The 23,712-nt window shown below is 41.1% G+C and overlaps 2 protein-coding genes across 2 annotated transcripts in view; one reads left to right on the top strand and one right to left on the bottom strand.

The window, feature by feature from the left end:
• Positions 1-1,996: 1,996 nt before the first annotated feature.
• LOC308102843 (inositol polyphosphate 1-phosphatase-like) lies at positions 1,997-3,142 on the top strand (the record flags this gene model as incomplete). Its single annotated transcript, XM_080452697.1, has 1 exon — positions 1,997-3,142. The coding sequence occupies one exon, from the start codon at positions 1,997-1,999 to the stop codon at positions 3,140-3,142; it is 1,146 nt and encodes a 381-aa protein (XP_080308823.1).
• An 8,330-nt stretch (positions 3,143-11,472) lies between these two features.
• The window catches only part of sorcs1 (sortilin-related VPS10 domain containing receptor 1), a gene marked incomplete at its 5' end in the record, with an annotated part of 274,435 nt that continues 262,195 nt past the window's right edge, over positions 11,473-23,712 (bottom strand). The window contains 5 exons of the mRNA XM_080441450.1: positions 11,473-11,728; positions 16,020-16,180; positions 17,070-17,175; positions 17,653-17,752; positions 23,012-23,146. Of these exons, the coding sequence (XP_080297576.1) occupies positions 11,664-11,728; positions 16,020-16,180; positions 17,070-17,175; positions 17,653-17,752; positions 23,012-23,146 (567 nt within the window). The 3' untranslated portion in view covers positions 11,473-11,663. The remainder of the gene's footprint in view (positions 11,729-16,019; positions 16,181-17,069; positions 17,176-17,652; positions 17,753-23,011; positions 23,147-23,712) is intronic.

Below are 23,712 nucleotides of genomic sequence, written 5' to 3'. Positions count from 1 at the left end.
CTCTATAGCGCATAAACAAGCTATTTTCACTATATTTGAAATACAGCTTATGTGGTGAATTCTTAATGTACTTTTCCCCTTCCTACAAATAGTGGAGTCAAGTCTCTTTGAAATGTAGTGAAGTATCCAAAAAATACGAAACTCAAGTAAAGTACAGATACTCAAAACATGTACTTAAGTACAGTACTCAAGTAAATGTATTTCTTTACTGTCCACCACTGGTTGTGTTTGTGAGTCCCTCTCAGAAGGAGGTAGGCTAGCTGTCATCCAGCCCTCCTATTTGCTCCTTCGGTATGGCAGGACAGCAAACAGAGAGCTGCACAGTAGTGACTGGCGTCATGGATCAGAGTGGCTTTAACCCCAGAGTCCTGTCATACCAGCGTGTAGCCCATGCTGACAGCGAGACTCAGACATATAGCTGGATTTGTACGAAGGAATGTAAATTATATAGGCAATAGACCACACACACCCTTCAAGCAAAAGTAACAGGCTGTCAACATGTGCCCACAAAACCCTGCATGCACACTCATATCCTTCGGCAAAAGTAACAAACTGTCCTCCTCCTGCCCTCCTCGCTCGGAGAGTTTCTCTCTCAGATACGATAGCTCTAGCCTAGGGTGATCTATTAAAAAACAAATACCCCAGGACCCTTAATCACTAATAATAGCGAAAATAGCAGATCTACTAGTTTATACATCTGCTATTTTCTCTACTTTTGAATTCTTTGACATTTTTGTATATATATATTTTTTTTTACATACTTTGTTGGCCGGGGCGGGCCCTCAAGGGATCTGTACTTTGTTCCCTTCTTTTTTTCCCCCCTCCAAAACCGAAAATCAATCTAAAAGCTCACAACAAACGTGTGAACTTGCAGGCGACAAGTTCAAAGTCGACTGATCGGAAACTTCTCGAGACACGTGAAGTACAAATATGCAGATACACAGATACGCAGAGATGTGCATTTATAGACGGATGAGATCGCCATAGTTACTTAATATGTTTGAGTGACTCCAGGGTATTGTGGTTACCACTGTTGTGTTGCTAGTCAGAATTATCTGGTTAGCAACTGACCTGGAACTCTACATTTGGGCATGGATGACTCATTGTGACCTCATTAAGATGACAAGAGCAAACCCAGCCGAACGATAAAAAGCTGGTCATCCTTAACTGGTCCACGTTCTGAGGTGGTTGGGTTTGAACTCATGACTGTTGTTCCAATAACACACAACAGACATGGATCCCACGAAAGCACATGGCACAGGAAAATGATGACTGATATGTACACCAGGATGACCAATGCGTGCCAGAGGAAATGTGTTTTCCAAGTGATTCCCAACCTTTTGATATTCAAGGACCCCCAACTTGATATACATTAGCCACGGACCCCCATTTGTGTGACCCCAATCTACACTGTACACTCTCAGACCGTAAGGGTCTCCATGTGGACCCCCGCTGTTCCCAGACCTGATGGACCATTGTGTGGCCAATTACCTGGTCCTGCATGGACTGAGTGAGACAGTTCTTTTGGGGGACGGGCTGGATGGTAGAAGGAAAGGCTTGAGGCAAGACAAAATTATTCATTTTATACCATTATGATTTGTTTTCTGTTACTTGTTCAGTCTGTAGATTGGATGTTGTGGGTTCACATCAGAGCAACCTGCGGTAATTGGCAGAGGGTTCATGGCGGAGTGAGGAAGAAGGTGATCAGAGAGAAAGACAGAGAAGGAATGAGAGGAAGAGGCATGTGTACCTCGGTACATCGCTGATGAACGTTTTAAACCTATAGTGGTGACGTAATGAAACTAGAACTGGCAAGTTTTACGTAAGTGTATTGATATTATTACTGTATTTACATTGTATAAATACCGTGGAGTCACTCTGTGTCTTACTCTACTTTCTGTGACTGTGGCTTGGTTCAGGAAGCGCCGCTTCCAAACACGGTACAGATCAGGAACAGACCCGTCACGTAGCTTTTGATCCCCCTCTTCCCACCTCCATGGCCGATGTACTCCGGCTGCTGCTCCAAGTGGCTGAGAAAGCCGCCAACGTGGCTCGGGTCTGCAGGCAGGAAGTCCCCCTCTTTCAGCTTCTGGTTCAAGAGAAAACTGGAGATGATAAAAACAAGGAGTTTGTCCAGGACTTCAAGACACTCGCTGACGTGGTGATCCAAGAGATGATCTGCCATGATGTCGGAGCCCGGTTCCCTGAAATGACTGGCTTCATACACGGAGAGGAGTCCAACAAGTTTGAAAACGGGCTCGGAGAGAGTGTGACGGTGACCGTATGTGCAACAGAGGTGGAGACGGCAGCGCTCCTGGCCACAGTACTGGACGGTGACAAAATGGCAGCGTCTCTCCTGGCACGGGCCATTCACCAGGACCCAGTGACAAGTGTCGCAGGACCTGAGGATCTTGACGTGCCCCTTAGTCCCTCTGAGATCAGCATCTGGATCGATCCTATCGACGCCACTAGCCAATACATCGACGGTCGCGAGGAGGTGTTGGAAGAGGGCCGCCTGTCTCCATCGGGTCTGCATTGTGCCCTGGTTCTCATCGGGGTTTACCTGAGGAACACGGGAGAACCGGTCATGGGTGTCATCAATCAGCCTTTCAACCACAAGGATCCAGCGACCGGTTGCTGGAGGGGAGAGCATTTCTGGGGCGTGTCGTGTGGAAACGTCAACGCCTGCTCGGTCTCCCGACCCAAGAGCGGAGGAGGGGAGAGAGGAGGCCTGTCGGTGGTCCTCAGCCCCGGCGAGAAGCAGGCGGTGAAGGAAGCGCTGGGCCCTCTGTGTGGCGGCCCGGACAAGTTAATGTACGCCTCCGGAGCCGGCTATAAGATGCTGTGCGTGATCCAGGGTTTGGCCGATGTCTACGTCCTCTCAGAGGGAAGCACCTTTAAGTGGGACTCGTGTGCACCGCATGCTCTGCTCCGGGCCCTCGGGGGTGGCGTAGTGGACCTAAGTGAATGTCTGCGCCAGTCCAGCACCGGAGGAGACGTCGTCCAGGCAGAAATGACCTATCACCAGCCCCGCACTGAGAGTAAAGGGGCGGACTGCTGGGCCAACCAGGGCGGTCTCGTGGCCTATCTGGACTCTGCATCACTCCACGCTGTCATAGGGGGGTTAAAAGGCAAGCTGTAATTCATTTAGAAGTGCATATACCGTGCATATATATACTGTATATTCTGGGCACAAGCTGAAGTAGCTGTTGCTGATGTGTTATCTATTTTAGGTATAGAGGGGTCTTTGTAATCAATTAATTTAACGAACTTGTTATCTGCAAAGATGTGGCATTTTATTACTACACAAAACATCAGACATGGGTCGGATCATATTTTTCAATACTACAGTATACATATTTTAGCTTACTTACAGTAAGAGCCAGAGGGGTGATATAGCAAAAGAAAGGTTAAATAAACCACATGAAGTGGACATTTGACCAACCACTGCTCCACTGCTTTGTGTTTAAGTCTGTGAAGACAATGGTTAAGGGAGCACACCCTGAGAGACAAAGCGGGCCAGAGGACCGGCGGCCCTCGTCGGTATTTAGCTTTGATTGGAAACGAATTGATTGCTACCATACTTCCTTAGGAGCAATGCAGTGTCAGTGTCTGCCAGACAGACCCCATGATGGCGCGCGCACCTGATGCAATAATAAGATGCAAGCGGCTTCTCAGATTCACCACATTCAACATCTGGACTCTATAGCCGCTCCCGAGAGCAGCAAAATGGGTGTGAAACAGTGTTGATTTTGACAGCAAGTGATTTAGTTTTAGTAGTCTTTTGAATAAATTCTTTTTAGTCATATTTTAGTCATCTGAAATGATTTAGTTTTTGTCTGGTCTTAGTCAACTAAATAAGATTATAGTCGACTAAATCTACAGTTGATTTAGTCGACTAAAATTGGCGGTGCCTTGATGGCGTCGTAATGGCTGATTTTACACTTGGTTGCATTCTGAAAATAGCTGATCTACAAGTAGATCGGCTATTTTCAGAGCGCAACACCCGAGCGCAACCAAACATAAAATGACTTGTCTTTTAGTTTTACTGGATCTCTTCTCCACTAGTCCCTCACTAACATTTAAGTCTAGTTTTTATTTGTCGACAAAATTGTCAATATATTTAGTCTTAGTTTTAGTCATCATAGCTTAGTTTTTATTTCGTTTTCGTCAGTGAAAAAGAGGTAGTTGACGAACATTTCTCGTCACAGTTTTAGTCGATGAAATCAACACTGGTGTGAAAAGGGGGCCAAAGACTGAGGATCTAGCATTAAGCACATTTAAGGAGCAGTGAGTGGAGATTATGTGGACTACAGGAGTACAGGCAAGTGCACAGGAAGGACAGGAGAAACAAGATACTACACAGCTAGCTGGGGGGTATGACCTCTGTATCCCATAGGCAGAGAATATTAGCAAAATAACTTGAGAACAGATGGCCAGATTTTCATGAAACTTGGCAGTAATGATCAAAAGGCTGCCTCGAAGACCTGATTAACTTTTAGGTTGAAACGGTCAACGTTCAAAGTCACAATAAAGGCCATGGTATGGCTGTTTAGCAAAGTAACTTTATAAGGGATGGGTGGATTTATGGGAATATCTGTCTACCCTGAAGACCTGACATGACATTAAATACAGTCCTTAGTCCTTAATTGATCAGTTAATAAAGATAATTCACAGCAACATTTTGGTATTGTTTGATTAACTGTCAGCTTCCTAGCTCGTCTCCAAGTGCAGCCATTTTTGTTTGTTTGCTGACAATGACCCTGACCATCCTCATTTTATGATCCTTATACAGACTGTCTTAACATTTCCTATCAGAGAAATTTGTTAGGGATGCGACTAAGATCATGAGGTGTGCCCCTTACCTCTAAAACTGGAGCCAGGTGCGCATCCTCCATTTGCCCTCCTTGGCCATGGGTGCTCAGCTAACAAGATAAACTCGATAGGATTAAATCCACCAGGATGGAGGGAAGCAGTACTCCAAAATAAAGGTTGCAAGACACTGTCAGTCAGTTAAACAATGTCTTAAATCTGACACGTTTCGGCGTTAAGCCTTCATCAGAAGCTGTGACAGCTTAATGCCAAAACATGGCAGATTAAAGAAAAGAGTTAACTCACTGACAGTGTCTTACGACCTTTATTTTGTAGTGCCACTTCCTTCCACGTTGGTGTGCCTTTCTTCCCTTTTGGTAATTCTGGGGGGGAGGGGGGGTACAATAACATCTATCATGATCATTGATGTTGACAATGCTTGAAAAAGATGATGGGGGTCACTCAAATGACTAGGGTTTACCCTCTGTGTTTCATATTCCACCCATGACAATCCACCATTCCATTTTGAGATGTCTTGTTTGCAAGTGGGAATTCTGGCCTACGGGTGGTGCTAGAGGAAAGGCCATGATTGCCTTTTACCTTAAATTTACCCTCATTATGTTGTCCATTGTGGCAAATCCATCCTGCCTCCAAGTACATTGAGACAAGAACAACTGTGAATATTTGACCCAGCTCGTACCCTTACATGCATAGTAATAGAATAAATGATATTTCTACAGATATTTCTACAGATAGGCTAGATACAGTACAGGACTCTCGCTGTAGCACCATAGCCATTTAAAACATACAGGAAATAGCCGATCTACAAGCTCACAACGCATTGCATTGCGACACATTGTGAACTTGATTAGGAATTTTGTAGATCGGCTACTTGGGGCCTGCCCATCTGCCTTTTACAGTTTAGCATGGTGTAAAGTAACTAAGCACATTTACTCAAGTACTGTACTTAAGTACAGTTTTGAGGTATTTTTTTTTACTTAACTGGAGTATTTCAAATTCTCAGTACTTTTACTTCTACTCCACTTCATCTCAGAGGCAAATATTGTACTTTTACTCCACTACAATTAATTGAAAACTTGAGTTACTATATTTACTTTGTAGATTTAGATTATCATTACAAAACATACATTAACCACTTCAGCCCTATAATATATTTTGGCCATTTGAAAATAGCCGATCTACAAGCTCACAATGCGTTGCGATGTGACGCATCGTGAGCTTGTAGATCTGCTATTTTCAAAATATTTCTTTTTTGGAAAACTTGTGAAATGGGACATTCTGCATAATGAGTACTTTTACTTTTGGTACTTTATTTTTCAATAAAGTTTTCAATTCCGGACTTTTACTTGTAATTGAGTATTTCTACATTGCAGTATCGATACAGTACGTTTACTTAAAGTACAACATTTGAGTACTTTTCCCACCACTGGCGTTTATAGGAGTCACACTGACGAGCACATCGTAACATGTTGTGTAATCCTCCTGCTATTTACTTCTCCATGTCTCTGGCTCTCCTTCACGCTGTATCTCCTGTATAGCTCCTTATTGGCTGCAGAGGTCCCGTGAGGCCACTGCACTGTGCTCTACCTTGAGATGTCAGCACTATCAGCCCCCGTTGGCATTGATCTCTGGGTAATCTGCTGCTTTCCTCTGGGCACTCGGGCATCGTTGGACAAAAAAAAAAAAAACGATTAACGAGTCCCTTGAGTTGTCACCCCCCCCCCCCACCCCAACCCCCATCCACGACCACCCTCCCTGCATCTCTGTTCTCATGAACACTGGCTTTGTATCAGACCGTGGCCTGCAGTCCCCATTCCTTCTGATCTTGTTTTGCGAAGGACAAATACAAGACTCTGGACGTCTACATCGTGAGAATAACCATGACATTAGTACTGTATTTATTTTAGCCTGATGGATGCACCGTCATTATTCAGTTGATGTGGATCTGCTCTATACTTAGTTGACCGGAGTCGCCCACTATACTAGTTCCCCTCCTGTTTTCACACAACAAATCTTCGCTGAAAATAGCCGATCTACAAGCTCACGACGTGTCTCAGTGTGACTCGTGAGCTTGAACATTATGAATTTTTTCATGCTATTTTTGTGGTTAAATTACATCTTGTCGGTTACAAAGCTTGCTCTGCTGAACTGAGCTAAAAGTAACTCAGAAACATCCATCTTCTATTGTATCTACCTGCAGTAAATACTGATGTATAATTACCGTGAACACGGCGCCTTCTGATACACAAGGGGAATCACAACAAGTCGTGTTTCAAAACATGATAGTTTTAACCTCCCTAACTATCCCCATCTCTTGTCTATTAAAAACATGCATGCCCAACAGACTATGGCAGCCGAGGTGAGACCTGGCAGACTATTTCAGTCTTGTTATCGTGTCGCTGTCAAGCGAAATGCTAGGCAGTTGAAATGGATCTAGCAATTAAAGTGGTCATTAGTGTTCACACGGATACAGATCATTGTTTCAGATGAAGAGCAGTTATAGAACTAGAAGTCATCTTGTGCTGGAAAATCTGCCACAAACTGAGTAGCAGGAAGAATGGGAGATTAGGAGATGAGGGTGAATAAAGGTGCAGTAAGTGATCCCCCCACCCCCCTTTTTTTTGTTAGAACAAGTGAATTAGCTCATTGCTAGAGCGTCTGTTCATTAACAAGGGGCCTCCCTGTCTCTCCAGGCCTTTAGTAAACAGAAAACACATTTTCAAGTGAGGATACCAATTTTATCCAATCAGGAGAGACCTCATTCAGGATACAGGACAAAGAAGTGAAATAGGAAGTGATGACACAAAGAAATTAGTAGTCAAAACTGGAACTAGAACACTAAATTGAAGCTAATATTTGTGTACTCTCTCCTGATCTGAGATGGGGAGACCCTTGCTACTGAACAAACACTATAGCAATGATTACTATCAGAATATAGATATAACTAATGTTTTTAACAAAAAACAACAACATTGTTTTAACAAAAACATCACTTACAATACCGTTAAGTTCTTGGAGATGAAAGACAAAAACAAAATACAAACACCAGTTTGATTTGTTTTCTTTATAGGTTGAATATTACTTCGGCAAATACATAGTATTTATGTACAAATATTGTAAGAAAATGAAAACACAGTTAACAGACTTCTCTCCATTTAATAAATATGATTGTAAATGCATAAAACAATTACACACCACAGTTGAGGTCAAACAAAAACATTGTAACACCTTAACGTCTGTTCTTATACAAAAGCTTTACAGTAATAAAACTTTTTTTTTTTAATCCTTATTAATATTTCTCTACAAAAATAATCTTGCTAACTCTATGGGAAGAAGAGAGAGAGCGTGAGAACGAGAGGAAAAGAGTGAGTGAGAAATAGGGTCATCAGAACTCAAACTTAAACCCTATATACTTTGTTGACCTCTTTTAGTTCCCTCAACACCAAATCTCTTCGGCGAAATGGCCGATCTACAAGCTCACGACTCGCCGGGTTGCGGCGCGCCGTGGGTAGATCGGCTACTTTCGTCGAATGTTTGCCTATTGTCGGCTAATTTGCGCCTATACATAAGGCTTGTGATCTTCAGGCAGAGGCTCTGGGCCACTCTTCTACACTCAGGATTCGAACCGGGGTCTCCCGCGCAGGAAAATACACCAAAGCCTTATCCACTAGCCGAAAGGGGAGACAATAGGTATTTTGATCTTCAGACAGAGGCTCTGTGCCACTCTACTACACTAGCATTCCACCTGTCCTCCTTCCCTGTTGGCCTTCAAAAGCAGAAGGTGCTTCCGGGGTTAGCACATTAGCATGTTTCTTCTAAACTCCGATGATCCTGTCTGGGACAGATTCATTTCCTATCCCCTACAGTTAGTTAAAGCTACAATCCGAAGGTTTCCCTGGTTTCCAACCAGGGATTCAAAGTGGGAGACCAAACTTCTACCGCTCTTTCAAGAGGAACTTCACACTTCATTGGCCAGGGTTGGGTCAACTGACCGTATGCGCTTATTAGCTTCAGGCAGTACTAGTTGTCAACTAGCAGACGTCCTACCAGACGCCAGGGTTTAAACGTATCTGCAGACATTGCAGATGTACTAGAGTTATATTGTATCAACAGACTTGGTTAAAATAATGGTTTATTCATTCAAATAATTTCCGGATTGCAGCTTTAAGGGTAAGATTAGAGTTTGGCTTTTTTACGTGGTTACAGGCTACATCCACACACCATTGTGATTTGAGGAAAGTAAGCCGCAGATATCCTGAAACGTGAGTCTATTGAGATCCATTGACTTGAGCTTTCCTCTGGGGTATGCAGGATTACAACTTATAGGGGGTAAGCCAGAGTTACATTGATAATGTCCCACTTTTTTTTATGTTGTTGATGTGGAGTCAAAAGTCTTTGTTGTGAAAATACCCTCACCATGCTATTGTACAGTAGAAGTCAAATCATAGCAAGGCAAAACTGTCCTGCAACATTAGATGATGCAGGTAAAATAAAGGTAAAGATGATATTTGTTTCATTTTTACATGTGGCATCAAAATGTACACTTCCTTTTAAACCTGGCAAATGAATATGAATCATAACTGACGCAGGGAAAACAAAGCAAATTAATTAAATAGTTAATCACTGAATCCACACTGGAACTTGTTCTGGACAAGGGGGCCAAGTCTCTTTTTTTTGGCATTTAAAGTGTCTGTTTACAATATTTTGTATTTTCATGATTTACATTCTAGAGTGTGTCCATTTGTGGGTAATGTATACGTGTACGTGTGCGTGTGCGTGTGCGTGTGTGTGTGTGTGTGTGTGTGTGTGAGTGAGAGTGTGGTCTGTGTGCATGCATGTAAGAAACATACAGTACGTATACATAGTCATCTGTTGTAATTGTCTTGAAGGTACTATTAGACAACATGAGATAACATTCTATTCCTTCAGTACGGACATTTCTCCACAAATCAACAATGAAACAAAAAAAGCAACAAAAAAAAAACAACTAAAGAAAGACTAAACTAAACAGAACGAAAACAAAGCGTAGCAAAACAATGCTCCTTCAGAGGTTTAGAGAACTGTCAATCACAGATCCACATCAGTTAGATTCCTTCATGCAAAGACGGGGGCTTGACACGTTGCACTGCGCTCTGTTTCTCCTTGTCCTTCACAACATTCTAATGAGCTGGCAGTATGGCGATGCAGGGGGCTGCCTACTGCAGAGGTCAGGAACGTCTTAGAGGCAAACATTGTACTTTTTACTCCACTACAGTTAGTTGAAAACTTTTAGATTTGTATTACCCCAAAAAAAAACACATAAGCCCTATTTTATACCTATTGTCTATTGTCGATTTGAAAATAGCCAAGCTTGTAGATCTGCTATTTTCAAAAAAATACTTTAAGTATCTTTTGATGCTAATACCTTTTACTCGAGTCAAATTTTGAATGCAGGAGTCTTTCATGTAACAGAGTATTTCTATATTGTGGCATTAATTTTACTCAAGTAAAACAATCTGACGTTAGCCTAAATGTCTCACCAACCTTAACCAGCCTTCAGCTTGACCTGGCTGCATCAGCTATTTGGGAAGTCGATTTGCCTATTCTGTAGAACACCCTAATGTGTTTTGTGTCCCCAAAAAGCACTGTTCCATTCCTCTTATTCTCTCTCTCTCTCTCTCTCTCTCTCTCTCATCTCTCTCTCTCTCTCTCTCTCTCTCTCTCTCTCTCTCTCTCTCTCTCTCTCCTCTCTCTCTCTCTCTCCTCTCTCTCTCTCTCTCTCTCTCTCTCTCTCTCCTCTCTCTCTCTCTCTCTCTCTCTCTCTCTCTCTCTCTCTCTGACCTAAAATAACAGTAGCTCTATTACTTTCCAGCCGTCACCTTATATTTGTTCCGGTATACATTGTACTCTGTCTTGGAAGGGACGTGAGCTGTGACTGGGAGGTGACCGAAGAAGACTTTGAGAAGATTCCGCTGTCATGAAAAGCGTCCTGTGATATCCCAATGCCTTCTGTTTCTGTGAAGACATCGTTCTGTCGTTGCCAATGTGTGTACTGCATTATGACAACTGGGCATCTTTTTAAGTCCTGCACTAAGGAACTGTGTAGTACCTTTGCCATCACGTTGTCTATTGCCTTCAAGCACAAAACATAGGGGAAAAAAGGCATTTATCCTTAAATAGAGCATTAGATTAACAGCGATTTTCAAAGCAATTATAGGACAACCAAACCCTGTATCTAAATGAGTTATTACTTTGAAAGCAACATGAAACATTTGAGTACAAAATGTGCATTGTGCCATAATCAGCTTCAGAGACAGAACTGGAATGGAATGATCCTATTCATATTTTACCATATTTTGTTTAGTCTGACATTTGTTATTAAAATACATACATTTCTAACAGACATTCATGATTTACAAAATAAACATGTATTTCATTTCAATGATATACTTCATAAAAGTATATTCTTATGAATAAATAATCTACTACCGCTGTTAGCATAATAGAACAGCAAAACAATGTCGGATACCTAAGCAAAACCAAGAAAACGTTACTTTTATTATATATTTTTTTCCGCTTTAGTTCATGCTGGCTTTTCCCTCTAGATTATGTATTTGACTCGTATAAATAAATGTAATCAAAAATGTTGAATTCATTGGACATATTATGTAAAAAGAAGAACGGATCAACCTGTACACAGTTTTCTTCTGGTTATCACAGAGCACAGTATGTGTCAGCAAGGTCCACCGTCATGCACAGGTATAAAGCTCAAAACCATCGTGTCCCAAATGGTAAAAAAAAAAAAGAACAAAATCCAAGATATACGTCTGGACGAGTCTTCCAGGTCCAGTTTAAACGTTGATGTACGTGGGGAGTTCCGTTGAGAATTTGACGTGTGCGTGAGGTTTCATACATCCTTTGAAAAAGACGACAGAGAGGGAATGAATCGACATTAAGAAGATCTACAGTATAACGTTGACAATACAGTAGTCCAGGGGTGTTCGACAGGGGGTCCGGGACCCCTAGGGGGTCCTCAGAGTTACTACAGGGGGGTCGCCAACTTTTGAGTCACCCATTGGTTTCTACAGAAGCCAAGTTTTTGAAGCCACTTTTTTCAGCGAATTCAAATCCTTGAAATTTTCGGTCCCGAAAAGCAAGCGGAAACAAATGCTATTGGCTGGAAGGGCAACGAGGGCGGGTCTTCATACAGTAGAGCCAGTAGAAGCCCTACTAGAAGCATACCCTACTTTATCATCAATTTTAAAATTAGTGGGACCATAATTTTTCTTGTATTCTGCCAAGGCGCAGCCTGCCACTGACGAGAATGACAAGATTTGTGTTTTCAGTGGTTTTCCACCAGATGGCGCTGTTTGCTAGCCTATGAATGATGCTTTCACTGCCAGATGACGACAGACCCGGATCTGACGTCATTTTCCCAAAAAAATGTTTATTTCCTGTGGGAAAATGACTACGTCTCCGTTCTTCTTGCTTTACGGCAACAATTAAGGCACATTCAACTGGCCACGGATGTGCAACGGATTACCACAAGCGGCTACTTTTTTTCCCCCGAGACTCCAGATACCCCTGTGTGTGTAATGAGGCCATCTCCGTGAGGACGGCCATCTCCGTGAGGACGGCGATCACGGAAAATATTCCATGATTTTTCAAAGGTCAGTAAAAATCACTTGTTTTCGCCGGCAGTATAGCGTCCCACTATTACACTCTTTACTCTGGCAGTTAAAGAGTTAAAACTAGCGACTGAAAGCATAAAGTATTTATGACAATGATTACTAAGGTAAAGGTAAAGTCCGGTCAAATCCACATTGTAATCAACGGCGTGGTACTTCTGCAGCCAGCAGGGGGGGGGAAATAGCGACCCCTTCTAGGCCATTAATGAGAATTGCAGTGCTGAGAAGCACTTCCTTATTGGCTTCATATCCAGCGGAGCTTCCTTGCCACTCGGTTTGTACTGTTTTGAGACTGATTACCTGGATGCTAATCTCACGTCACCACCATTGTTAAAGCTTTATTATTTTACTGGGCAGATCAGCTAAGAGCAACTGAAGTTAAGACCGGGAACGCAGCACGTGTGTCATTTTTAGATTTCTATGCCTATTCAAAAATAGCAGATCTACAAGCTCATAGCGCGGCACCGAGTGCCGCGCTATGAGCTTGTAGATCTTCTATTTTTGTAAAATCGTGACATTTTTGCAAATCTTGGAATATGTATTTTCAAAGCGAACATTTGTAAAATATTTAGTTCCAGGGACCCCCCCAGAAGCAAAGATTTGAGTTACAAATATCCGCTTAAAAAAAAAAATAATAATAATATTTGCACACATTTTCATGAATTTTCAAAAATAGCAGATCTACAAGCTCATAGCACGGCACCGAGTGCCGCACTATGAGCTTGTAAATCTGCTATTTTTGAATAGCCAAAGACATCTAAAATGACACAGACGCGTTCCCGGTCTTAATGGGTTAACAGACCAGGAAAGGAATAGGGTTGTTGATTTGGATTACGATAAGAGGAAGAGCAAGACAGGAAACAAAGACAATGATACACAAAATGATACACAAAAGTTATGGGAAGCATGGTTGTGAGCTTGGAATAGTGAGGTTCCATCCGTATTTGGGGTCGTTTAGAGATTATTATGCAATTATCACATTATCACACTGATGTATCCTTTAATCTCAAATCAAATCTCCATTAACGTAACAATTTTCATTATGACCTTATAATTCCAAGAACACGATAGCAGAATAAAAGCGGGAGAAAAGCGAACACTATAATGGTAGCCATTCCTCAGTTAGTGTGTCAGGCCATGAGAACAACAACATGATGAAAGTGGAGTTAAAAGTTGTGGACAGCTTATTACCCAGAGGTAGATTAAAGTTAACCAATTTAAAACCCACTTGAACCCTGATCTGGGCACGTCATAATAGGTGAACATTCTGCACAAAATCAGCAAACATTCGCCAAAAATAGCAGATCTACTGTATAGGCTGTGAGCTCGCATTTTCCTGCTAAGAGATTTGGTACAGAGGGAAAAAAGGAGTGGGCCAAGAAGAGAGCCGTGACGAACCCCCGATCAACGACGTATAGAGCATCGCAGTTCCCGCCCACTTCCTGGTTTTTCGTGGTGCCGGAAGGAACAACTCAATGCATTTTTCCCATTGACATTTCCAAAAATATTTATATCTATTAATTTAAGCCTCGAATCAAGCCATCATGACATGACATGAATCATGACCATAAAACGTTTTTTTCTGTGATTTATTTTATTTTATATTTAATTATATGATATACTATATTTAATAAATACCCTTTGTTTTGCCGTTTTCAAAAAAGAAAAATCACAGAATCAAACGTTTTATGGTCATGATTCATGTCATGTCATGATGGCTTGATTCGAGGCTTAAATTAATAGATATAATTTTTTTTGGAAATGTCAATGGGAAAAATGCATTGAGTTGTTCCTTCCGGCACCACGAAAAACCAGGAAGTGGGCGGGAACTGCGATGCTCTATAGGGGTTAATGGGATATTTCACTTTTTTTTAAAAAAAGGGTCATTTTATCATATCACCGAAAACACCCGTCCTTGGTTTTGGTGACTCATACTGCCCTCCTAATACCTGAAGGGGGCATGTTTTTTCGATTACTTTTTCATTTATTGTATTAAATCTTTTTATTGTATTCTTCTTTTTTTCATTTTCCAAATGTTTTTTTTTAGAAATAAATGAAAAAAGTTGAAAAAAACACGGCTTCCTCACGTATTAGGAGGGCGGTATGAGTCACCAGAACCAAGGACGGGTGGTCCTCGATTAATCTATCATGGTTAAAATGGAGTTTGAAGTTACAATGGGTCTGTATAGGAAGGGGGCGTGTCTGATGAAATGAATATCAAATATCTAAATACTGAATTAAGCAACTTAAAAACTGTCCGTGGTGCTCACAAAGGCCTGAGTAGGCGATGAAATGACCCAAAACAAATCTGAAAGTGAAATATCCCTTTAATGGTTGAAGCCAATCAACAAGCTCACAACCCGTCTCATCGTGACACGTTGTGAGCTTGTAGATTGCCTTTTTTTTAAATACTTTTAGCGTTCTACAAGCTCACCACGTGTCCCATCGTGTCGTGTTGTGAGCTTGTGGATCAGCAATTTCTCCCCCCAATTCTTTATTTTGGGGGGAGAATAATGTAACATTTCTTAAAAATGTTCACCTCTAATGAAATGCCCAAAATAGGAACGCCAAGGTGAGTAGTTAATTAGGGGAAAACAAGTTGAGTTTTAGAAGAGAACATCCATCATACTTTCTTTTTCCCACTGCTCAAACGTGGGTTATTGAACTGACCCCATTAACTCCTGGGAAACAAAGTGAAACACATGATGAGTGTCATGGAATGACTGGTACATGGAAACAACAGCAGCACAAACAACTAAACAAAAACACGATATAGTTGCAGATTGATGCGGTCGAGGTGGAAACCTTGTATGTCCAAAACCGTCGCTTTGCAAGAAATGAAAAAACAAAACAAGACATGACTCAGTCATGTATACCAGCTTGCTGATTTGTTTCGCAGAATCTGGCAACACTGGCTCCCCATTGGTTTAGACAGGTCTAGACACCGCCCGTTCAGAGTATGGGAAAGTATCCCCATTGGCTTAAAGGACAGCCAAAATTGAAAACATGTCGCGAATATGTCCAACACATGTCGAACACATGGATGACTAGTAGATCAGTCTCTTCATAGACCAGCATGCTTTGCAAGCTGGTAAAAACAAGTAACCGGTGTTCCAACGTCCATTTGTCACAAGCACATGTTAATACTTTTCCTTTGTTCAATATCTACAAAACCCACAGACACACTCAACCACTTTGACTTCAACTTTCATAAATAAAAATACATTAAAAAAAAAGCTAAATAGCTGATCTACAAGCTCACATCGCATCACAACGCTATTGTGAGCTTGGCTATTTTTGCTACTTTTTTTGCGTAACACTCTTAGAACAGGGGTTCCCAAACTTTTTAGCTTATATTTAGAAATTTGATATCTCCCCGAGACCCAAACTAGTGAAAATAGCAGATGTACAAGCTCACAACGTATCGCTTCGCGCCACATACAAAGTTGAAATATGGAGATACAAGGTTTCTGCCCTGACAGTGACGGGATGAACATGTATGAGGATGGTCATATTTACCGATGGGCCGCGTGTTGAACTCTGTGTCCAGCATCTCCAAAGAAGTCACCAGGTCCCGTTGTGCGTTGGGTGTGCTCTCTGTTGGACTTACTGGACTTGTGATCATTTCTTGTTCTTTTTCGTTCTGCATCTGCGCATAGACGTTGAGGCCTGGGATCTTCCTTGAGGAAAGATTTACAATGAGGCCCAGGGATAAAGGCATATAAAGTCTAGCTAATACAAATAAAAAAAGAGGACATGGACTCTGTCTGAGGTTCAAAGAGATTGCAATGCTACGTGGAATCTTGGAATCTTGGAATCGTGAAAACGTCCTAATTATGTCTGACCAGAACCGGCAAGTGGTGCTTTTGAATTAGGAGTTAATCAAACTAATGTAGTTTAGATAGATAAAAACATAATAACAATTAAATTCTACAAACTTTTGGTGGGGGGATTTTAGCAAGATCTACAAGATATATTTTTTGCTATTTTTGTGTTGTACGACAAAGTATAAAATAGGGCTCAAGTAGTTAATCAATCAATTATTCGATTATTCAAAAGTAATCAATAGAATAATAGTTAAGAAAATAATTGAAAGTTGCAGCCCTAATGTGAAAATATTAATTACCATCCATGGATGGAAGGCTGGTGTCTTGATGCTATCGCTATTTCTCTGCCAGATGTCGCTAAAAGCTGGTGTCCTTTTTTAAGCACCTTGCTGAGAAATAATTTAATATTTCCGAAAGGTCAACCAGACAGGCTCAATGGGCTAAATATTGATAATGCTGCAACGCTGACTGACATTTAATTTGCAAAGAGTGCAGCCACAAAAGAATCTTAACAAGATTCTCCTTGAACAGAGAGAAAGGCCAGTTCTCTGTTGAGACTTGAGAGGCCGCCGGGTTTTTACGCTGACAGACAGCAGATCCAACTACTCTCCATCCCCGCTGGCAGCTTTTGTTTACCGAGCTGCCAGGATCCTTCAAACATGCGTACACAGCACTCACAACCTTTCTATCAAAGCAGGGGTTCGACCGGTTAAATAGAAATGTCAAGTCATAAACACTATACCTTTTGAATTTGTAGATGACAAATACAGCTAAGCCCACAACCACTACCGATAGCAGCATTAGCATGGCGGAGCCACTGTGGTTCGCGCCGGTGTCCACTAGGGGCGCTGCAGAGACAGGGGAGACAAGAGTCGCAAAGTATAAATCAATAAAAAAAGGATCTGTATTTCCGCGGCAAAGCTACGGTAAGTCATGCATTAAGCAGGCAACATGAAAATGTACCCCTATGTGAAACAGTATGTGAATTAATTTAATACGGTAGTATTGACTTCTCTTACTCTTTATCTTATAAGCTCTTAGGACAGTAGCAGCATCCCCAATAGGAAGAGGCACACATACTTGTAACGATGCTCACTCTCTGAATGTCTCTGTGTAGCTACATGTTGGGGAGCCAATCACACACAGGGTTGGGGGTTGTTAGTTGACCGGGTCCAAAAAAACACCTGGCTGTCTATTACTGTATATCTAGATGTCTCTAAAGCCTTCTACATTTCTACATTCTCATTGTTACGTTCCCATAAGGCCTCCTCTTCAACTCTAACAATATATATAACATGTGTGGTTAAACAGGTGCTGGGCCTTACCGGCTGATAGGTGCGCTGCGTACACCGTGACTTGGACCCCAGGCCGCAGGGTGAACTGGACTAGGTTTTGGTTCAAGGCACTGAGCAAAACCTCCGAGAGCTGGTTGAGAGGGAGAGACGGCATCTAAATCAGTGTTTTCTTTTTCAAAAGTGGCTCCCCACTTTTGGGGGGGAACCCCCCAAAAGTAAAGATCAGTATCATGGTCAGTATCATGGTCAGTATCATGTCAGTATCATGGTCAGTATCATGGTCAGTATCATGGTCAGTATCATGTCAGCATCATGGTCAGTATCATGGTCAGTATCATGGTCAGTATCATGTCAGTATCATGGTCAGTATCATGGTCAGTATCATGGTCAGTATCATGTCAGTATCATGGTCAGTATCATGGTCAGTATCATGGTCAGTATCATGTCAGTATCATGGTCAGTATCATGTCAGCATCATGGTCAGTATCATGGTCAGTATCATGTCAGTATCATGGTCAGTATCATGGTCAGCATCATGGTCAGTATCATGGTCAGTATCATGGTCAGTATCATGGTCAGTATCATGGTCAGTATCATGTCAGTATAATGTCAGCATCATGGTCAGTATCATGGTCAGTATCACTGAGTGACATATAATCACGGTGTAATGCATTTTAACAGTGAATATAATGCATTATAACAGTGACTATAAGGTATTACAACTATGATAATTGATAGAGAGTCTGCCAGTGCCCAGCAATTATGAAGTATTATAATACTTGACTTTATAAATCATTATAACAGGCTTTCTAATGTGTTACAATTGCAATATGAGAGCTTACGAGTGCTTATAACTGTAATGATACAGTATTGTAAGCAGCTTACAATGCATTTATAAGTGGCCATAATTATAAAACATTTTAGGGTTATTGTTTAATATAAAGCATTATGCATATTTATAAGTATTTATAACTATACTTATACAGTGTTATAAGTAGATCATAATGCATTATAAGTAGGTGTATTATAGACATGGGATGCATAGCCAGTGTTAACCCAGTTTTGATTCAATTTAATCAACTCGATGACTATTGCTTAACTAAGTAGCCACAACCCACTGAAATGTCAGATAGTGCACCTATCAGGAACCCTGCACGTCATTTAGCTATTTATGTCTTTGAGTGCGTCCATGTTCCACTGCAGTATGAATTCAATTAATTACATGCCTAATGTCTGCTTTTTAGAGCGACACGAAACATTCTGTTCTAAGAACTTGCAAGTTTGACATAAATCAGACAGATTACCCTGACCTGAAGGTAAACTATAAAAGAATTGGAGTTCAATCTTGTCGGTCATAAACGGTTTCTCCACATACAGTAGATGGTCTGATTCATACTATGATAAATCTATACCCCGAAGGGCTGCAGTGAGCATAAAAATGACATAGGGTTTCTTTTTATATGATATCGGGATATCATTGAACCTGTACCTTTTCTATTTCATCTTCGGGCTTCATTCATGCATCAAGCAGAAAGTAGGTTTGCAAACAGAGGACATGAAAGGACTGACTAAACAAATCCCCTCAATTTCTCTCCCCAAAATCCCCTTTTTCTATTATAAAGGCTTCATTTATCTTATCTGCCTCATTTGCCAAATTAATTGTGATATGAGTAATTTCTCTACTCCTTCATTTCCCTGTATTTCTTAGTGGTTTAAATTTAGACTGTGCCATGAATAATTAGTTTTCTCCCCACTGTATAGCAGGGTCAGTAAATCTATTATACATTCTAATAAGCAGTCCAACGCATTACACTTTCAAGATGTCAACCTTGAATGAAGATTTATTGCAGGGCTGTGCAAAAGAGGGGTCTTTGCCATGGCATCAGCCAGGTGTGTGTGTGTGTGTGTGTGTGGGGGGGGAGAAATCAAATTGATTTCCTTCCAGTTCCTTTTTCTCTAGACACGCCTGTGTGGAATATTTCCTGTGAAGAGCAGATCTTACATTATTACCAGTCGCCTATCTATTATGTTAGGCTCAAAGCTAATGCAGTCCATCTTGATACGCGTGTGATTTAGCGGGTCTGATCAGCTGTGACAATCTCTTTGTCTTGGATTTTTTTATGCTCCTTTTGAGACTCAGAACCCCCCCCCCCCAAGATGTGACTTGAGGGGGTTTAAAAGTTGTTACCCTTGATGACTTGTGAATACTTGTCGGGCTTATTGATGAGTCTATCGTCAAGATTCCTCAGGCGTTGTTCCGGAATTAGACTTTTTTTTCCATTTTTTTTTGCATTAAAATACCCCGGACATGCTTCAGTGGAACAACATTGACATCTGCTGGAGGAGAGAAGAACTCAAGCTTTGGGGGCTTATTTTAAGGAGGGAGCTGTGACTATAAGCCAGTGGTGTAAAGTAACTAAGTACATTTACTCAAGTACTGTACTTAAGTACAATTTTGATTTACTTGAGTATTTCCAATTTTCAGTACTTTTACTTCTACTCCACTACATCTCAGAGGCAAATATAGTACTTTTACTCCACTACAATTATTTGAAAACTTTAGTTACTAGTTACTTTGCAGATATAAATGATTACGTTATAAAACCTACATGAACCACTTTAGCCCTATTTTATACCTAGGCTATTTGAAAATAGCCGATCTACAAGCTCACAACGCGTCGCATCGCGACACGTTGTGAGCTTGTAGATCTGCTATTTTCAAACATTTTAGTACTTTTGGTACTTTAAGTATATTTTGATGCCAATACTTTTGTACTTTTACTCAAGTAAATTTTGAATTCCGGACTTTTACTTGTAACAGAGCACTTCTACATTGCAGTATTGATACTTTTACTTAAGTAAAACATTTGAGTACTTTTTCCTCCACTGCTATAAGCTCCCAGAAAATGCATGGCAGCAGCCAGCAGTGACACCAAGCAGCAGCAATAAAAAAAAAACATGACATAATCTGCCATGGGTGCCTGACTCCTGTACAAACCCTTCAAACATCATCTGACGTTGAATAAGATCAACAAAGGTTATCTTTCATCCACCCACCCACTCACATGCCTGTCTGGAATAAAGTGCTGCACGCACTGACAATTACTACAGACAATACCGCAGGGAGTGGATAGTCAGCCACCACCAGTCGGACATTAAGATTTCATTGATAATATAACATTAATAAAAAAACATTAAAAGGTAGGGTAAGTGATTTACTTTGGTTAAGTGTTAAATAGCTCTATATTCTGATAGTACTCATTGCTATAGAGTGTTTGTTCAGTAAAAGGAGTCTCTCCCATGTCTCTCCAGCTCTTTATTAAACAGAAAATGCATTTTCAGTGCTCTCTCCTGATTGGCTTAAAACTTGTCACCTACTTGAAAATGTACTATATTCTGTTTACTAGAATGGCTGGAGAGACCCCTGTGACCGAACAAACGCTCTATAGCAATGATTACTAACAGAATATAGTACTTTAACCTTTTAAACAAAAAAAAACTAAAAAATACTTACCCTACCTTTAATGTAAAAAAAACATGAATATTTAGTCTCTTACAGTATTCAAATTCTAAAATAGCAAAAAGTAGCAGATCGACAGGCTCCAAACGTGTCAATTCGCGCCGCGTTGCGAGCTTGTAGATCTGCTGCTTTTGATACTCGAGACGCTGTAGTATATGATCAAGTATAGGGCGATAATTTACGAGAAAAAAAAAAGGAGATAAGAGGTTTCTGCCCAACGGCAAAGATGTTGTTTTATTCTCTCCCTCTCTCTTTAAAACGTTGAAAGATAGTCAGGGAATATTATGAGAGAGATGGTCAATCTTGGAATAAGAAATGTCTGCGCCGGTTTGTTTTTGAAAACATGTCAAGTAACAACATTTCAAAAACACTGAAATTCAACTCCCCCAGGAGGAGCCCATGACAGCTGCCTAAGGTAGCATGGCAGCTGCCTTAACCCTTTCAGACCGAGAATGCATCTGTGTGTCATTTTAAGATGTCTTTATAAGTTTGTTTTTTTTATTGTGAAAATGTGTGCAAATCTTTGAATATCTATTTTTCCATAGCGAACATTTTTAACTCTGTTACAAGGGGGTCCTTGACATGGAAAAGTTTGAGAACCATTGATATTATACTGTAGCAATTTTTTTTTTTTTTTTTTTTTTTTAACTGTTTGGATTTAGAAGACATTTGTAGAATCCCCCCAGAAGCAAAGATTTGAGTTAAAAATGTTTGTTTAACAATATATATATTCGAAAAAATCATGATTTCTCAAATAAATTGCAGATCTACAAGCTCATAGCGCGGCACTCGGTGCCGCGCTATGAGCTTGTATATCTACTATTTTTGAATAGCCCAAAGAAATCTTAAAATGACACACAGATGCGTTCCCGGTCTTTAAAGGGTTAAGTAGCATTGTCGTCTCTGTAAGGTGGAAACCTCATATGTCCAAAACCGTTACTTTTCAGGATTCAAATCCTGAAGACAGCAATAGTAGCAGATCTACAAGCCCGATTTCGCGCTGTGTTTCGAGCTTCTATAGATCTGCTACTTTTGGGGCTTTTGTGTGACGCTGTAGTATGATCAAGTAGGCCGTTCATTTACGAAAAAGCACAAAAAGTTAGAATATGGAGATAAGAGGTTTCTGCCCCGACAACAACAGCGATGTGAGGGGTCAACCCAAGGGTGTTTTCACGATTCAGAATCCATTACAAGCATTTGTTTTGCACCAAAACCCACTCCAGGTGGGAAAACAACCACACCCCACTTTTACTGATCGGTGGAAAAACCCACTTGCTTCTGTGTGAAAATAGATATCGCTGGGTGCTACGTCAATTAAAAAGTAGCTTTTTGTTTATTTCAATTTCTAAATGACTATGAGATGTTGCTCCACATTGGTTGGTTAAAAGGCCTCAGAGGTCAAGGTCACCTGGAGGGCCTGGCGTGTCCAGAGGGTTCCCACAGGGAGGTAGGGCTAGCGTGGCTAGCAGTGGTGGAAAGTATACTAAGTACATGTACTCAAGTACTTTACTTAAGGACAATGTTGAGTTATTTGTACTTTACTTGAGTATTTCCAATTTCCAATACTTTTACTCCACCACATCTCAGAGGCAAATATTGTGCTTTTTACTCCACTACGATTACTTGAAAACTTTAGTTACTAGTTACTTTGTAGATTTTGATTATTATCACAAAACATACATTAACCACTTCAGCCCTATATACATTTCGGCCATTTGAAAAAAGCCGATCTACAAGCTCACAATGCGTCGCATTGTGAGCTTGTAGATCGGCTATTTTCAAAAGATTTTTTATACATTTGAAAACTTTAAATGGAACATTCTGCATAATGAGTGCTTTGTACTTTTGAGAGACAAAACGTTGCTTTACCTGATCTAAATGAGCAGAGCTCTTCTCTGGCCGGGCCTCGGTGAACTGTTTGTCCGGTACCAGATAGAACTCAGAGGCGGTGGGCTTCCCAGGCAGGACGGTGACCAGGAGCAGGTCTTCTCTCACTCCTGTGGCCTGGGTTCGAGTCCAGCAGGAATATACAGGAACAGGTGATATGGGGAAAGAACAAGAGCGACATGTGAGTTAACTGAACCACATATGATTTATACAGCTGTGGACAACAACATAAGTACTGTAGAGGTACTTTTACTTGAGTATTTCCATTTACTAGTTACGTTGTAGAGTTCGATTATTATTACAAATACTAACAGATGAATTATGGTGTATTGATTACAGCAATACGTGAAGTCAATCACATCAACGGCTCCTTTACCGACTGCAACATTACAGTGATGAACACATTAGTGCAGGGGTCTTCAACAGGGGGTCCGGGACCCCTAGGGGGTCCTCAGAGTTACTACAGGGGGTCCGCCAAATCTTTGTGTGATATGATTTTTTTCCCCCTTAACCACTAGCATCCCACTAGCATCCCACTAGCATCCCTTTTCTGAGGAGAACTTTAGCCAAAAATAGCAGATCTACAAGCTCACAACGCCTCGCGCTGCGAGGCGTTGTGAGCTTGTAGATCGGCTATTTTTGGCAAAGAGGTATAGGTGTGGAGGGAAAGAAGAGCAGACCTA

The sequence above is a fragment of the Gymnoscopelus braueri genome, assembly GCF_963280865.1.
Source record: "Gymnoscopelus braueri genome assembly, chromosome: 2".
NCBI classification, from domain to species: domain Eukaryota; kingdom Metazoa; phylum Chordata; class Actinopteri; order Myctophiformes; family Myctophidae; genus Gymnoscopelus; species Gymnoscopelus braueri.
Note: the sequence above shows the minus strand (reverse complement) of the source record. Positions and strands in the feature narration are given on the sequence as shown.